At 32.1% G+C, this 17769-nt stretch overlaps 1 protein-coding gene and 1 long non-coding RNA gene across 2 annotated transcripts in view; both read left to right on the top strand.

The window, feature by feature from the left end:
- The window catches only part of LOC111088478, a 19896-nt gene extending 17134 nt beyond the window's left edge, over positions 1–2762 (top strand). Inside the window, exon 3 of the long non-coding RNA XR_002612990.1 lies at positions 2752–2762. This is a non-coding gene — a long non-coding RNA (uncharacterized LOC111088478). The remainder of the gene's footprint in view (positions 1–2751) is intronic.
- A 951-nt stretch (positions 2763–3713) lies between these two features.
- LOC106470138 (DNA topoisomerase 1-like) overlaps positions 3714–17769 on the top strand; it is a 26664-nt gene continuing 12608 nt past the window's right edge. The window contains exons 1-9 of the mRNA XM_022398723.1: positions 3714–3862; positions 4892–4952; positions 6690–7545; positions 9421–9515; positions 10866–10989; positions 11744–11838; positions 12214–12329; positions 13612–13733; positions 16155–16343. Of these exons, the coding sequence (XP_022254431.1) occupies positions 11771–11838; positions 12214–12329; positions 13612–13733; positions 16155–16343 (495 nt within the window). The 5' untranslated portion in view covers positions 3714–3862; positions 4892–4952; positions 6690–7545; ... (1 more) ...; positions 10866–10989; positions 11744–11770. The remainder of the gene's footprint in view (positions 3863–4891; positions 4953–6689; positions 7546–9420; positions 9516–10865; positions 10990–11743; positions 11839–12213; positions 12330–13611; positions 13734–16154; positions 16344–17769) is intronic.

Below are 17769 nucleotides of genomic sequence, written 5' to 3'. Positions count from 1 at the left end.
CAAATGCGACTGTACTTTTTTCCCCCAAAACTTTGTCTTCAAAATAAGGGTGCGTCTTATATTCCGAAAAATACGATAATTAACAATGTGCGTACGTTAACTGATCATGACAGTAGTTTTTCTAGCTTTTCTGGAAGTATTGAAAGTAAATTGGAACTTGTATCAGTTTTAAGAATTTGCTTAAGTTATGTGGCAATGAAATAAAGGAATGTATGCAGTGACGACTGGCTCTTCATGTTCATAATATGATAGATTCAGGAAAATAAGTGGGACATGGAGGTTGATTCCAAAGACAACTAACAATTTTAGAAGTTATGCTGCTGCAGTTAAAACTAAGTTATTTAAACAATTAAGTTAATTAACAGATTGAATAGTGAACAAAAGAGGAATAATATATATAAACTTTTTGAAAATTTGTTACCCGATTTGCGGGTCCATTATGATCTCTTTCTGACGATGAAGTTCAAGATAAACCTGGGAAAGAGTTTGTTCTAGAATCGAACTCGAGGTGTAAAGAAAGACAATAAAGATGGTTCATTGGTCGATGTATAGTAGACAGTACGAAGATGGATATTGAATCATTTTTGGAAAGAAACTGTTTCAGTGTCAACAGAGGTGAGCAGCTCACTTCTGAAATAATGACTAAATAAACTTCTAAAAGGATGACTGATCATCATAAAAGGATAAATAGATAACTTCTAAAAAATGACTAGATCAACTTCTAAAAGGATGATTAGATAAACTTCTAAAAGGATGATTAGATAAACTTCTAAAAGGATGATTAGATAAACTTCTAAAAGGACAACTAGATCAACTTCTAAAAGGATGATTAAATCAACTTTTAAAAGGATGATTAGATCAACTTCTAAAAGGATGACTAGATTAACTTCTAAAAGGATGACTAGATCAACTTCTAAAAGGATGACTAGATCAACTTCTAAAAGGATGACTGATCTTCTAAAAGGATAAATAGATAACTTCTAAAAAATGACTAGATCAACTTCTAAAAGGATGATTAGATCAACTTCTAAAAGGATGACTAGATAAACTTCTAAAAGGATGATTAAATCAACTTCTAAAAAGATGACTAGATCAACTTCTAAAAGGATGACTAGATAAACTTCTAAAAGGACAACTAGATCAACTTCTAAAAGGATGATTATATCAACTTCTAAAAGGATGACAAGATCAACTTCATTTTGTGTTAAACTTGAATGGTCTTTGAAAGCAGAAAAAAAAAATTTCTCCTGAATTTTGGCCTGAGAGTTTAATTTTCGGATATTTTTTTTTACCCCAGAGTAAAGAGGAGTCTGTTGATGAGATTAACAATGAACAACAAACTTAATTTAATAAGTTTAAATGTTAGAAGTATTAAGTTTAAGATGGATGATGTGATAACTAATTTTGTTATTGTCCATTTAAATCTGATATTTCTTGAATCATGATGTTGTCAATAAAAGTCTCCACCCGATTACTAAATTATAATGTAGATGTTTTTGGTAGATCCTCTGGACATCGTGGTGAAACTGTTATATATACATGTTCTTGCATAAATTATAAATTTAATTTCGATTTTATTATTGTTACCAATTATATTGAATTATATAATTTCATATTTTTTATTTTATTTATCATCCACCTTTTGGTAAATGGAGTGATTTTATACACACACAGGGTTCATTCGTTGATAATATTAATTCAGATAACTGGGTTTTCTTTTTGGGTGATTTTAATGTGATTTTTTTTTCACCCAAACTCTTGCTAATCAAAGTCGTGTGCTTAAAATTATATAATTTAATGTCTGCCATTAAATATTTGTGTAAACAAAAACTATAATTCCTTCATCTTTGACATCTTATATGCTGGAAATGTACGAAACTCCACTTCTCATCTAGTTACATGGGCGTCCGCAGGAGGAAGCACTTGTCTCCCCACTGGAAGATGAGAAACATAATTCTTTCTCTATTCATTCAGCATATGTATATTAGTTATGTATTCAATTCACAATTTCACACGACTTTTGCCCCCCCCCCCGGTAAACTTTGACCCTCCCTAGAGAAATTTCTGCAGAAAAATATGTTCAAATATGTAAGTAACAATCACGGAAATATAAATATTGGTTTGTAAAACATTTGATTAGTTTAACTCTGGTTGTTGACTATAAATTAAAAGCTTTTTTTTCAATCATTGTTTGTTACAAGTGTACTTTTATAGATTTCATTGAGAAGTAAGCAAACTACGTAATCTTGGCTTTAGCCATCTTTATAACCAAGTCACGAAACATTAAGAAAACCCTTTCAAAACTTAGCATGAAATAAATTAGCCGAGTGTGTGGTCAAAAGTTAAATTAAATTTTAAGTATAGTAAGTAAGATAATAACGTGTTTGTATTTATTTATTTTAAATGTTTAATTTTTCACTCTATTTTCAATGGTTCTCAAAAAATTGGCATTAGGAAAGTTTATTTTTTTTATGCTCATACCAAATCATCGGAAACATAACACATAAGCCTCCAGCGCTCATCAATAAATATGCAGGCTTACGACGTCAAAAATCGGGTTTCGATACTTGTGGTAAGCAGAGCACAGACAGCTCATTATATAGTTTTGTGCTTAACAACAAACAACTGTAATGCATAGTCAAAATTTCGACTACACGCTGCATCAATGCGTTATGGTCCAGTATATCGACAGCCAACAGTATCATAACGTATTGACCCAAATAAATGTGTAAATAGAACTTCCACAATGAGTTGAACCAATATGTTTTGACCCTGTTAGCTAACGATCAACACAGCCATGATGCAGTGGTTCAATTTATAGTTGTACCCCAGTGGGTCAGCGGTCAATTTACGGACTTGCAATGCTAAAACCCAGAGTTTAATTCCCCGCGGCTGATAGAGTACAGATAGTCCTTTATGTAGCTTTTTGCCCAAAGGAAGAAAAAAAAAACAATTTATATTTGAAGTTTTGACTACAATCATGTGATTTAAAACTACAGTATGGTTGGCTGGTTTGGCTATGTGTTGGGTTAGTGCGTTATGCCATAATGGCTTACTAAAACTGTTTCCGCAGAATGCTTCTTTGTGGACCTATAACAGTTTTTGTCTTAAACCATATGATTTTACGATGTAGATTGTTTATTTGTTTGAAGTTAAGCACAAAGCTACACAATGGGCTATCTGTGTTCTGCCCACAACGGGCATCGAAACCAGGTTTCTAGCGTTGTAAGTCCGCAGACATATCGCTGTGCCACTGGGGGGCACGATGTAGATAAGGGCTGTGACTGGTGAAAATTCAACTATTTGAAGAAATGAGTGCTTTTACCATTGATTTACTCTGGCGGATCAGGTAAGGAATCTTTTATTTTAGTTTTAGCCTGTTATTTTACAACAGTAAAATATCTAATTAAGGTTGATTGTAAATTAAAATTATTCGCTTACAGATTTGATTGGAAAGTAAGCAAACTACACAGCATTGTATTTGGTAACCAGATTACACAACATACTGAAAGTTTCTGAAACATAGAATAGGCTAAATTAATTGAAAGCGCAGTAAACAATTAAATACAATTTTAAATATAATAATGACAATCGCAATTCTTTTGTGTTTATTTAAGTATTTTAGTTATTTTCGTGCTATTTTTAATATTTCTTGGAAAATGGTTTTATGAAAGTTTAGAGTTTTAGCGTCTGCGCAGAATGTTTCTTTGGGGACTTGAAAAAAGTTTATAACTAAAGGTATGTTATTTAAAGTTGTTATTGCTTGATTTTATGGTTTAGGTCAGGAATGTGACAGGTATTATTTTAAGGCTGTTTAAAGATATGAGTGTTTTTTGGGGTTGAATTTACTTTGGCGGATCAGGTAAGGCATGGAATATCTTTTTTTTAGCATTGTATACCATGTATAATTGAAGAATGTTATTGTATTTTGTCTACATTATTATGCGTGTAGCACTGAATATCTTGCAATTATGATTTATAATATTGATTTTTTAGACTTTAGTAATACAAGTTACAACGCTGATAGTTATACTAGTTATTGTCATATTGATACAGTGATACAGTTCGAAGACCAAAAACAAAACCTTAAGATTATAAACGAGCGTTCCACTATTGGTTCGTAACATAATGCACAAATTACTTCTGAGACTATACGGTATACTGTTCTATACGTAACATTTTGACAGTGTTAACTTGGAGTTATCGGATTATCTTATTAAAATTAAATTTGTTTTCACCACCTAGAACTGCAGATTTTTCGTTTATTTTATAAGTTATAGTTTCTGTTATGCCCTCATTTTAGGCTTTAAAATAGGTGAGTATCGTTATTTAATATGTTATTCTTTTTTGTTACCCCATTGAAATAATGCTGCTTATAAGTTATAGTGGTAATATTAATATTAGCAGTAACTGAATGAGTAGGTTAGTGATATCTGACGTATGATAAAAAAACCAGTAGTGAGTTAGTATTAGAAATCGTGTTTTTAAATTACATATCTATAAAAGTATTTAAAAATTGGTTTTGTTGGATGAAAACTTAACAAACAAAAATCCTTATAAATTATTATTGGAACTTAAATGTTTAATTTTAAGCTGGCTTATTTCTGTTAGTTATGTACACAGCTCGGAAAGTAAGTTAAATGTTTATTTCTGTACTTGAAATAACTTGGGAAAATCCTTAAAATGTTACTGTTGTAATTTTAAAACGTTGGTGTAACTTAACCATTCAACAGTTGTATTTTACTAGTCTTTTTAACATAAGTCTGTTAGAAGCACTCAGTTTCAATTTTTTCAGTGTCATTACTGCAGTCTTAACTCCAGTGTCTTCATATCTCTTCTATCTTACCATAAAATATAAGCTTTTAATTCTTAACTTTTCTTTTTTTTCCAGGGACCAACTAATATTACTGTAGCACCAAAGTTTGATTTTGGATCTACAATGTTTGACCATGGTAGTATATATGTTTACATATTTTTCAAAGATTAAATTGCTTTTAATTTTTATTATTTTTAGGTAGGTTTTTATTTTAGATAATCTCATTTTTATTATTTCCTTTGGGTTTCTGAAGGCGAGTTTTCCAAAACTTGTTTCAGTACTCGAATATCTTGGAAAGACATGGAAATAATACTATTATGAATTTTTTTAATGTCTGTTTTTTTGGAAAAACAGAATGCAAGAGGACAAATTTAATGCCTAAATTCTTAAGGTATAGAGCTTTTAAAGTAATAAAACTTCAAAGTAAATTTAGAGCTGACAAAATTAATAGAATTCTAAGTATTTATTTAAACTTGTAATTGTTTAACATGAAAGAACGTGGTACGTTTATTATTGGACTTGTAAGTCAACTTTTTCTTTCTGAATTTCAAAGTTCTATTTTTGATCGATACCTTGGGATAAGTTATTTAAATATTTGACAGACAGCAAACTTAAATTTTGTTGAATTAATATGGCAGTTAAAAATGTCTAACTATTTAAATCCTGTAACGTGTAGTATAGCATGTTGAAACCATGCTTTTTATTTACCAGAATAACTTTTTTCATTATTTGTTGTTTTGAAATCATGCCTATTAGAATTCCAGATATAAAGTAACCAACAATAAATGGTACTACCTACACTCTCTCTAAACATTTTTCCTACAGTGGACCAGTTCTTATACTTCCTCAGTTTTGCACCTTTTCAGAACATGTGCTGATCATGTGACTAATCTCCAGCAATTTTTATTTTGACATCTATACTGGTGCAGCTAGCTCTCTCTAGTATTTTAGAACAATCCTGACTTTCTCGATTGGTGCTCTAGACGTGTGTTTTAACACTCCCTCCACATGACTACAAAATTTTGATTGTGCTTGATCACAAATTTATATCAGTTTCAATTTGAAGTTTTGACTTTTTATGTTTGGTTTCCATTATTTCTACTCATTTGTTTTAGAAATATTTCTGTTTTCCAAATTCTGACTTGTTCCAGAAGTAGTGCTGTACCAAACTGGTGTGCTTTCTTTTCATATTCTAGCACACCAATTCTTTTGGTGCACTTTTACTGGTGCCTCCACCCTGCCAGTCTGTGATTCCAGCTTTGGGTGAGATGAAGTGGTACCTTTTCAGAAGTTAATGTTTTCTTTGAAAATGTATTTCTGATTTGTATTTACCTCCACTCTAACATGCTTTACTACTGGTACAAGCCGTAGAATCCTTGATCTAAGTTTCACAGAATTACCTCTTTCTTTCTATGATTGTTGTTGTGAAGTACAGAATTACCTCTTTCTTTCTACGATTGTTGTTGTGAAGTACAGAATTACCTCTTTCTTTCTACGATTGTTGTTGTGAAGTACAGAATTACCTCTTTCTTTCTACGATTGTTGTTGTGAAGTACAGAATTACCTCTTTCTTTCTACGTTTGTTGTTGTGAAGTACAGAATTACCTCTTTCTTTCTACGATTGTTGTTGTGAAGTTACTTTGAGTCTCCTAAAGACCTTTTCAAGTATGTTTATGAATATAATCAGTTTACATTTATGCATGAATAGTTATTATATCATTATTGGTTGGTTTTAGCCAGCTGATCTTTGATCCTCTGTTGTTGTTTTTTCTGTAATATTCATAATTTCTAAGATTTGAAACCAATGTTGTCTTGTTTTGAATGCTGTCTTTTTCTAATACATGAGATTTTAACTTTTCGTTAATTTCTTTAGATGACCTTAATGGGATGCAGAAACCAATAACGAATGGACTGTCTGCAGATGTATCTAATAATGTGCCTCACAAAAATAAATCTAAGTTGTCTAGTCCTAGTAAGTCGGACGAGTCAAAAGACAATAGCATCAGAGTACATTCACATAAAACCGGTTCTTCCAGTAAACTCCATGTGCATAAAGGGCATTCAAAACTTTCTTTAAACTCAAAGGAAAATTCACCCGAGACTAAATCTTCAAATTCCTGTGACTATTCTAAACATAAAGAAAAAACTGAAGGCCTGGATAGGTCGAATTCTTCTGTTTTGGAAACTGAAGATTTCATTGATAATGCGAAAGATTCTTTGTGTAAGTTTAGTGATAGCTTTTCTTCAAAACTTGATAGTGCTGAAAATGTCTTTAAATCAAAAAATAGTTCAAAAACTAAAGGTGGTTTAAAGCTAAATCAGAATATGGACAACATAAAAGCAAAGAAAGAACATGAAAAAACCAAAAAAGAAAAGCACAAATCAGAAGAGTCGGACAACAAACACCTCAGTAAGAAGTCAAATAAGCACAATTCTTCACTGGAAAAAGTAAAAAGTACAAGTAAGAAAAGTAAAAAAGTAGTGGGGAAAAACGTAAAAAGAAGAAGAAGAAAAAGAATAAGAGTGAGGGGGAACTTGAAGAGGAATTTGTATTGAAAGAATTTGAAGAATCAAAGAGTGAAGGAGATGCATATTGTGCAGTGGAAGATGAGGTTGTATGTAAGGATGAGAAAGATCATTCTTCCCACGATGTGAAAGAAGAAAGTCCTCTGAAAATAAAAATAAAACAAGAATTGGGGGGTTCAGCAAGTGATGACGATGTGCCCTTGGTAAGTAGCTATTGTGGGAATGCTGATGTTAGAATTGATGAATGTCGGGATAAGTTTTCGTAAAGAATAATGTTTAGTTAAAATTGGAAAACATACAAAACTAAAACTTTTATAATTATAGAGAAAAAGTTCAAGCTGAAAGTAATGTTCCCGGTTTTGAAGTTGCTATAGTTACATTTGTATTTTTGTGTGTTTTTTTTATTGTAAGATAAAATCTACCTTCAGGTGTTAACAAGGGGAAACATGGTAATTCTTCCAACTGTTATCTATTTAGATGTCAGATTTGTTGAAGCGTTGAATACTGTCACCATTTTTATCATTTAAGATACTGTACTGGTAAATTTTTGTCTTGAATTTGTTTTCTAATCTAGTTTTTTACTGCAAGTTTTTCTTGGATGTTTAGTGCAATGTGGAAATGCATTGTTTATTATTTAAATTTCAGTGTTAAATTTCAAAGGATTTTTTTCTTACCATTGAAAGTTAAATGATTATTTTGGAGAGTTTGCAAGAAGTTTAAATTTATTTTGATTTTGCAAAACAAATACTAAATTGATTCTAAAAAAAAACAAACACAATTCCTCACTGTATAATATAAAAGTCAAAGTGCTGTTCTTAGGGAAAGAAGAGTTCTTTAATATTTATGCACGAAGAAGTTTACTGTAGAGAGTAGTGGTGGGGGTAGGTATTCATGTTAAAAATACATTCTTGGAGATATATATATACTGATCCTTTAAAGGTTACACAAATTAAGTTAATCATCTATAATAAGAAAAGAACACTATAGTTTATTAATTGCTACACTTATATCAAAACCTTCTCATTTTGCTAGTTTCAGATGAAGGAGCTAGGCCTAAGATCAAACTTGGGCTGATTTGCTAGTTTCAGATGAAGGAGCTAGGCCTAAGATCAAACTTGGGCTGATTTAAGCGAATAGCTAATTGTCCAGTTTATATTGTGAAAAAAACTTTTTTTGGTTAAAGAGAGACAATGGGATAAAGTTGTTTAAAATTACCTGCATTAATCAGTGGGCTTTTTTTTTCATTATCAGTTAGTACCTATACTTAACATGGTGTACTAATTTTGGAATTGACATATGGACAATAAAGGACCATAGTACCTATACTTAACATGGCATATTAATTTTGGAGTTGAAGTATGGACAACAAAGGACCATTTAGTCCTTAAAAGGCTGACTTTACACACCCACTTCTGAAGAAAAGTAAAAATAAAACTATAAACCCACCATTTATTTTTTAGAAATTCATTTTTCCCCTCTTAAACTCCAATAAAGTGCCAATCTCCTTTACTTTCATTCAACGAGCCTTATCACCTTTTAAAAAAAATAGTCATATCTGGAACTTAGTATATCTCTTCTAAACCTTACACGTGTGTTCTCTTCTCCTGTCATCATATCAGTCTTGTAAACTTCAGTAAATTAACCTCTTATTCTACTTTCATCAAGAGAAGATAAAGAAATCTTAACCCAATAAGACAACCATTCCATCCCTGGAATTACTCTAGTAGCCATCCTCTAAACCCTCTCAAATAAGTCGATATGATTTTTGGAGAAATCGATGAAAATTGTATAAAGTACTCCAAACAAGACCTTACTAGTGTTTAGTATAAATATTCTGTTTGAAGCTATGCTTAAAATGGTCAATTACATGGTTTTATTTATGTACATTGTGTCTGTGGTACTTCATTACTTCAGGTAACTTGCATATTGGTTTAAAAAAAACTTAAAGTAAATTTGAAAGATTTAAGTTCTTTGGACTTGTATTTTAGTTTCACTGTTCCATGGTTTTTATCATCACTGTATAATAATTTACAGCTGTTGGTAGACATAAGCTAAGACAGTATAACTTCTATTGATAGGCTACAAGGAAGAAGAATATCGCTGAGAAAACCAGAGAAGTGAAAATTAAAAGGGAGAGAGATGATGACTTGGATGATGAATCATTAATTGCACGGTATGGAGTTATTTGTACAAGTTTGAGTATAGAAATGATGAGGATGTCAAGGCAAATGCTTATGTTACAGTCACATGATGATAGCTTACATTGGAATTGGTTGTTAACTAACCAGTTATAGAAGTTGCACGCCTTTATAAAGCTCATTAAAACCTTACTTTTCCCGGTTGTAGTCGTATCTAGTCATTGCTCTTAAAATTTAAATACTGCATAACAAGCGAAGTTTTGATTGGTTGAGGTTACTCCACGCAAAAATTTCCAGGAAGACTGAGAAGGGTGTGTAAATCTGGTAATTTTAATAATGGAAGTGGTTGAGGTAAAAAAACAACCAAACTATGTAAGTAACGTTGAATACCTTGGGAATGTTCTTGATGACATAGACGACAGTTAAGTATAGATCTTGCAAATAACCTTACTGTAAACACGAGTGTTTACGTTACCATAAGTACAGTAAGTTTTCTCATTGGGTGGACTTGCAGTTGTTTGTAAATAGCTGTTGAGAAAAGGTGATCAAACCAAAAGTTGAAGTGGACACGGCTTTCCTGGCAACTTCAGTATGGCATCTTGCATCTCAACAACACACCCATAGTGTACAAGCAAAATTAAGCCCAGAGGGTTTTTTTCCACATCCTTTTGGCTTAAACATTTTCACCTTGCGGGGTGAAGAGAAACTAAAGTTTCTGACCATCCTGGGTTGTCTTTCAGGCCCCAAACTCTTGTTGAGGCTCAAAAGATCTTAAACCTAAATTTCTACTACAGTTTAAATTGAAGTGGACCATGAATAGTGGAATAAGGAGGTCAAAAGGCAATCAAACAACTTGGCTGAATTGATGTAACTAATACAGGACATGAAAATAAGGCTCAAATACAAAATACCAGTACCATTGTACAAATGAATCACTTTTCTTTTTTATATTCTGTGTTAATGTTTTATTATTAAATTCACCATCTGTTTCTTATTACTCTTTTATGTATGTTGCTTGTATGTTTGTATAATTACCTTCCATTACTTACAGAAAAATTTCTAAAATTCAGTTTTATTTGCTTGGTACTTTTGTATTATGCCGAGGGTTTTAACGGCTATTGTCTCAATAATAAGGGTTAATACGAAAGCTGCCATTAAGAACAATAGATTAGATTTTTACTGTATGATTTCTAAGATTTCATTTACTTTGTTAAATGATTTATAGATCAACATGTTTGAACTCCTTTATTTGGAGATTAAATGTTCAATTAGTGTTTTTTTCTACATTAATAAATGACAGGAAAATCTCATTGGGGTAAATTACCGAGCTGGGAAAGACTAGTGTGTATGTAGATCGTGTTATAATCTTAACTCATTAAACATAGAGCACCACACAAGGCTAAGAAAACTGAGATTGATAACTCGAAGGAGAAGGTAAAAACAGAAAAGAAGAAATATCAAAAAGATATAGAAAACAGAAAGAGAAAAGCAGAAGATGAAGATTTAAAGGTAAGTTTCTATTAGTGAGCAGTGGAGTAAAAAGTGATGGGATAGACTCTCCCCCCCACTTTTAAATCCTTCCCAATAACAATGTTATTAAAAATTAGGAAAATTACTCTCAGGAAAAACAGAAGAATGCAAAACTCAAGAGCTTCCGGACCCCTGAGGCGAGTCCTGGATCCTGGTTGTAATGGGTGTACCTGTGGCATACGTTCCCTCACTTTGCTTGGTCAAATATAACTACCCCCCATTTTTAATTTGCCTCCTACACCTCTGTTAAATTGTTTAAAACATAAACTTTGTATATAGCTTTTTTTTTATATAAAAAAGACCTACAGAGAACAAAGGACCACTTGGTCCTTCAAGGTTGCCCTTGCATACCCACTCTGCAGGACAAAAGTACAAATTTAAACCCACCCTTATTTATTTTTCAAGAAATAATTTATTTGTCCTTAAACTCTTGTACATTTCTGGCCTCTACTACTGAAATGTACAAGACAGGCTCTTGACAGGAATTATTTTTCAAAAATGGTCAATGATTTCTGTAATGAGGTTTTTCTAGCAAGTTATGTTAAAAAAAAATTCTTTCACTATTTATTTGTCTTATCATTAAATGGTTAACTTCTTTATTAGCATATAGGTTTCTGTTATGCTTCTGTTAATATTTATGTGATTTTTATGAAATAATTTGTAAAGGAATTATCTGATTTCCATTAGATGAAAGTTATGTCATTCCTCTAAAAAATTGGTCTGTCTCCATTAGCCCTCCAAAAAAATTAAAAAGGAAAAAATGGAAAACAGTGAAACTGAAAACCCAAAGAAGAGAAAAAAACAAGATGAACAAGAAGTTTGGAAATGGTTTGTTCTAAAAGCTTGGCTTTGAATTTATTATATTATTATTATTTATTTATGATGATTTAGGGTTAAGCTGTCCTGGATTCATTTATTATTTCAGTGTAGTTTGATATCAAATGTAGATTATTCTGAATGTCGTAGTCGCATATTTGTTTTTATGAAAGGATTCTGAGAAAACTAAATAGATAAACATGTAATTGCCTTTAGAACTTCATATTTTGAGGATAGATTTTTCGTGGTAGTTTGGATACCTCGATTAACATACCTTATTTTGGAGCTATTAAACTTTTAGTGGAACATTAGATGAATCGTTCCATTTCTAAAGTAAGACACCTTCCTTGTATATCGCCCTCTGTTGTTATATTTTACAATGAAAAGGTGGGAAGAAGAGAAGCATGCGGAAGGTGTGAAATGGAAGACACTTCAGCATAACGGTCCGGTACTTGCGCCACCGTATGAATTATTACCAAAATCTGTCAAGTTTTATTATGCTGGTAGGTAGTATTCTAAGTTGGTTGAATACGTATATTAAACTTGATTCAGAAAAACTTTAATGTGTTGGGTGTTGTTTTGAAAAATAATACTGTTCCAAATAAAATAATACAATGCTTTGAAACTGTATTCATACGATTAGGTTAGTTGTAGACATTACAAATACATTAGGTTAGTTGTAGACATTACAAATACATTAGGTTAGTTGTAGACATTACAAATACATTAGGTTAGTTGTAGACATTACAAATACATTAGGTTAGTTGTAGACATTACAAATACATTAAGTTAGTTGTAGACATTACAAATACATTAGGTTAGTTGTAGACATTACAAATACATTAGGTTAGTTGTAGACATTACAAATACATTAGGTTAGTTGTAGACATTACAAATACATTAGGTTTGTTGTAGACATTACAAATACATTAGGTTTGTTGTAGACATTACAAATACATTAGGTTTGTTGTAGACATTACAAATACATTAGGTTAGTTGTAGACGTTACAAATACATTAGGTTTGTTGTAGACGTTACAAATACATTAGGTTTGTTGTAGACGTTACAAATACATTAGGTTAGTTGTAGACGTTACAAATACATTAGGTTTGTTGTAGACGTTACAAATACATTAGGTTTAGTTGTAGACGTTACAAATACATTAGGTTTGTTGTAGACGTTACAAATACATTAGGTTTGTTGTAGACGTTACAAATACAAACTTGTATCAGTTAGAATCAGTATTGGTAATTCTAGAATTACTTGAGGCGGGGGAGTCTGTATTCACTGGATTTTTAAATTTATCTAACTACTTGTGTAGCAAATTACTGGGGGTGGTGGTCATAAATTCCTTTATTATAGACTCTATAGTAAAATAAGATACTGTCAATATTGCAGTGGATCCAACTAATCCGTGATGGGTGGGGTGGGTGATTTTCTGTGAATCTTACGAAGAAAATGAGTCGGTTCTTTACTCTGTTGTAATGGCAAGAAACAAAAATGCCAAATTGTCCAGTTTGCAAACCACAACTAGTAATGAGTGGTGTGTGTGTGTCTCTGACTATATACCTTGATAGGTTCAAACTAAATACTGATATTTATGGGCTAATTACTGAAAGCAAAACCATCTTCAGCAGTTTTATAAATCAGTTTGAAATGTTTCTAATTATTAAAGGAATTAGTTTTGTATGTATATTTCACAGTTTTGTTATTGTTATACTTTTGGGTTAGTATCCCAGTTTCAACTTTTTTGTTGTATTAATTTTAAGTCAATATTCCAACCAGGCGAGCACATGGTCTTAAGTCCGGAAACTGAAGAGGTGGCTGGATTTTATGCAAAGATGCTCGACCACGAATATGTTACAAAAACCATCTTCAACACCAACTTTTTCAAAGATTGGAGGAAGGTTTGTGAAAATGGTTTATATTTATTAATTTGCTTTTATTGTTTTGCCCCTCAAGTAGCTCAGTAGGAAATCTGCTGGCTTACAACACCAAAAATTGGGTTTTGATACCTGTGGTGGGTAGAGCACAGATAGCTCATTGTATGGCATTGTGCTCTTTATTTCATCAGTTGGTAATCTTTTTTAACCCTTTCAAAACTATGATCCATGAACATTAAGAAAACCATTGCCTATTTGAATTGCGATCAAATGTCAGAATATTATTCAATAAATCCAAATATTTCGCTATCGCGAGCACATCATAGAAATTCAGAGACTAAGTGCCCCACTCCCACCCCCATATGTCTCCTATTGACCACAGTTTTGGCACGATTTTTCTCTTTTTCAAAGCTTGTATTTCCAAATGTAATCCTACTGTTTTTACCTATGCCCCCTTCCTACCCCACCACCATTACCATTACTAACCTCATCTTTAGTCCCTTTTACCATTACTAAACTTTGTTTCTCTCTCTCTCTCTCTTGCCTTACCTTTTTTTCTTCATCATATTTTTCTTCCCAAGCCCCACCTCTTGGTCCCAGACCCTGATGGGTCCAGACCGTGGTCTAAACCTAATATGGCTTATCTGATATCTTGTCATAGAAGAACACGCCAAAAAAAAATATCCCAGATCTTTGGTTTGTTCCTAAGTTTTTTAAACTTCAACACTAAGTTCTATTATTTTCTGCAGGACATTTTCTCAAACCATGGGTCATTACCTCCCCCCCTCCTTTGGAGGTCACGATCTGTCAATACTGAGTTAACTTTTATTTTTTTTTGAGTCCTTGAGATGTCTTAGAATGCACATATCACCTTTGTTATGAACTATGTCGAACTGTGCCAAGAAACATCAAGAATTTTTTCATCGTCGTAGAGATAGCAGGAGGGAGAGGGTTACAATGACCAAAGCCTAAACGAAGGGGGGGGGGGTCTTCTGTCAAATCTGCTGTAACTAATCATCTTCTCACGAAACCATAAGCTACTTCTCACACCACTTTATTCACACTGACATAAATAGTTTATAACCTGTTCTATCCAATTGTATTTAAAAAAGAGAAGGGAAGTTAAGAGAAAAACAAGGTTTAGTAAGTTGTATTCTTTGAAGGGTGATAGTTTCTCAGTTTGAGAGGGGCAAAAAAATTCTAAAAAAAAAAAATCCATAAATGCATCAGAGATGTAGAGAAACAAAGTTTGAACAATTTTTACATCTTTCTTTGCGAATTATACCAAATAAATGTTACAAAATACCAATTCTAAGATGGAGTTAATATATTATTTGAACTTAAATTTTAAAATTTGATATACGGGTGGGCAACATCTGAAGACCTGAAGGTGGTCACTGGTCCAGAACAGATTGAAAGACAGAATTTATTTATAGCAGAGTAAAGTCCAGAACATAATTATAATTTTAATGACAAGTAAAATGATTTCGGTTGTTTTAATGATGTGGATGCTGCTGTAGTGTTTAGCCAAATAATTTTTTTTCCAGATCAGATATAGCAGTCAAGTGTTTTGTTTGTTTTTGTTTTTTTTTAGTACGATTCTGTCAGTATTGTCTGTTTTTTAGCCGTAGTAGATAACAATTTGAGTCACAAGAATATTTTGCCATTAGTATCATTTTGTCTAAACCTAATTCTGCTTACCTGAATATTGGAATATTATTATAACTTTCAAACAAACTTAACATAACTGCATTTTCAGGAATGAAAAGAAAATGTAAAGAAACTGTTAAAAAAAAAAAAAAAAAAACTTTCCAGATCTGTGTGAATATTTTTTTTTCTTGTATATTTCACTTTGGTTCATATCAGTTAAGATGTTTTTCCACTGATGCATGTTGAAGATGTTTCATATTCTTCAACTTATGGCTCAATTTAATATTAAAGGGTTTTGGTTTTGTTTATTATGAGAAGTTGTAGACAAGCTAACAGTTGAAAAAGAAAATTCTTTTTAAAAATTTTCTGGATAAGTCGTATATGTTTCTGGTAGATCTTCTTTTTACTGATTTTGGGTGCATGAATTTGAAATGTCTGCTTTGGTTTGGGAATTGTTTTTTTGTTTTTGTTATAATATATGGTAGATTGGTGCTTGTCAGTGATTGAATGATAACGTTCGGGTATCTTCAGTCTGTGTATAAAACAACAAAAGAAACAGTTAATAGTCTGACATTTTGTTAACAGTTCATAAAGTGAAGGTTTAACCAACGTTTACTTTCTTTTGAACAGTCTGTTCAAAAACTAACATGAAAATAATCATGCATTCTTCCATTAATGAAATCTTTGTACTACTACTGCGATCAATACATACAAGGTTGAGATCAGCAATTAAAAAGAAAGAAAACTTAATTTTGATCTACTTGATATGTTATTTACACACCTTTTCTTTTACAGGTGATGACCCCAGAGGAAAAGGAAGTTATTGTGGACTTAAATAAGTGTAATTTTAAAGAAATAGCAGAATACTACACGGCAAAGGCAGAAGAGAAGAAAAACATGACAAAAGAAGAAAAACTTGTGAGAAAAGATTTCATAATTATGAAAGATGGAAACTTAAACTATTGTAAAATTATTACTAAGTTTGTCTGAAGAGAAAACAAATTAGCATATGTCTAGTTAATTTTTTTATAATCACTATACAACAAAAAAATAACTCTTAAGCTGCCCAAAGCAACACCATCCTGTTTTTTTTTTTCATTATCACTCAGTCAACAGTATTTTTATGTTGCCCAAAGCATTCTGTACATTATTGTCTCCTCAATTTCCATCGTATAGTATAAAGACATTTCTTATGTGGGTTTATAAAATAAATGAAGTAAATATTTGCATGTGTAGTCTTAATTAGTGGGACTTGCATGAAAGATTACCAGCCTTTCTGCTTTTATTGTTTTACGGGTCATTAAATAAAATGAAGTGGTCATTGTTAGACACTTTTTTTTTACTCTTAATTTTCAATAAACACATGGGTATTAATAGTAAAAAATATTGTCATATAATTTTAACAGTTTCATTCCAACAAATGCTTCACAATGATTTGCTGATGGTCACCTGCGGAGGAATGGCAGAGTGCCATAAAACTTTTATTACCAATAATGCATTACTTCCTCTGTTGACCGAACTGTGGGTGGGAGCATAGTTGCACGTTACTGTTCTTTGTACTTGGAACAAATTATAAAAAGCAAAGGTACATGTGTCAGTTATTTGTAATGTATGTTTATTTCTGAAACATTTGTTTTTCAATGTGATGCGTAGTTTCTGATAGTAAAATAACATCAGATCTTAATATGGTACGTATAGTCTAAAAGTAAGGTATCACCCATGGCATTTCAATTTCTATTCAAAAATACATTTCGATAGATACTTTAATCCTAAAACACTACAATCGCTATCTGCCTAACATCATACCATGGTATACATTGTGCTTTTGAAGTAAAATATGAAGACTGTATGGCCAGTTACCTTCATTCACTTGCCAGCCCATGAATGTGGTGTGTGTGGCAGCTTCTATCTGCTGATTAACTAGCTTTTAAAACCATCTCTGACTGGTGTTTACTGGTTAATAGAAACACTATTTATTAAAAAAACTATTTAAAACCTTAATTCTATTATATGAGACAAATTGATACCAGCTTAAATGAAACAGACGTGTGTTTTAATGGCTGTATACGCAAAAACAAAAATTGGGTATATTACATTTTTATTAATGTACTCTTCTCCGATAGTTGAGCGATGCAGAACTTGGCCATTTGGATGTTATAATTGGATTTTACCGATTTGCCATTTATAGCCGTTTGGTGCGACAAATGTATTTACCCCCACGGTGTCACAAAAACTTTTCTTCTTAGTGCAACAATGGGGATACTTGAATTTCCTGCCTAAGTACCGCATGTACGTACGTCACCGAGCAACCTGCCTTGGTACCGCATGTACATACGTCACCGAGCAACCTGCCTTGGTACAGCATGTACATACGTCACCGAGCAACCTGCCTTGGTACCGCATGTACATA

Source organism: Limulus polyphemus, unplaced genomic scaffold (genome assembly GCF_000517525.1).
Source record: "Limulus polyphemus unplaced genomic scaffold, Limulus_polyphemus-2.1.2 Scaffold3843, whole genome shotgun sequence".
Classification (NCBI taxonomy): domain Eukaryota; kingdom Metazoa; phylum Arthropoda; class Merostomata; order Xiphosura; family Limulidae; genus Limulus; species Limulus polyphemus.
Note: the sequence above shows the minus strand (reverse complement) of the source record. Positions and strands in the feature narration are given on the sequence as shown.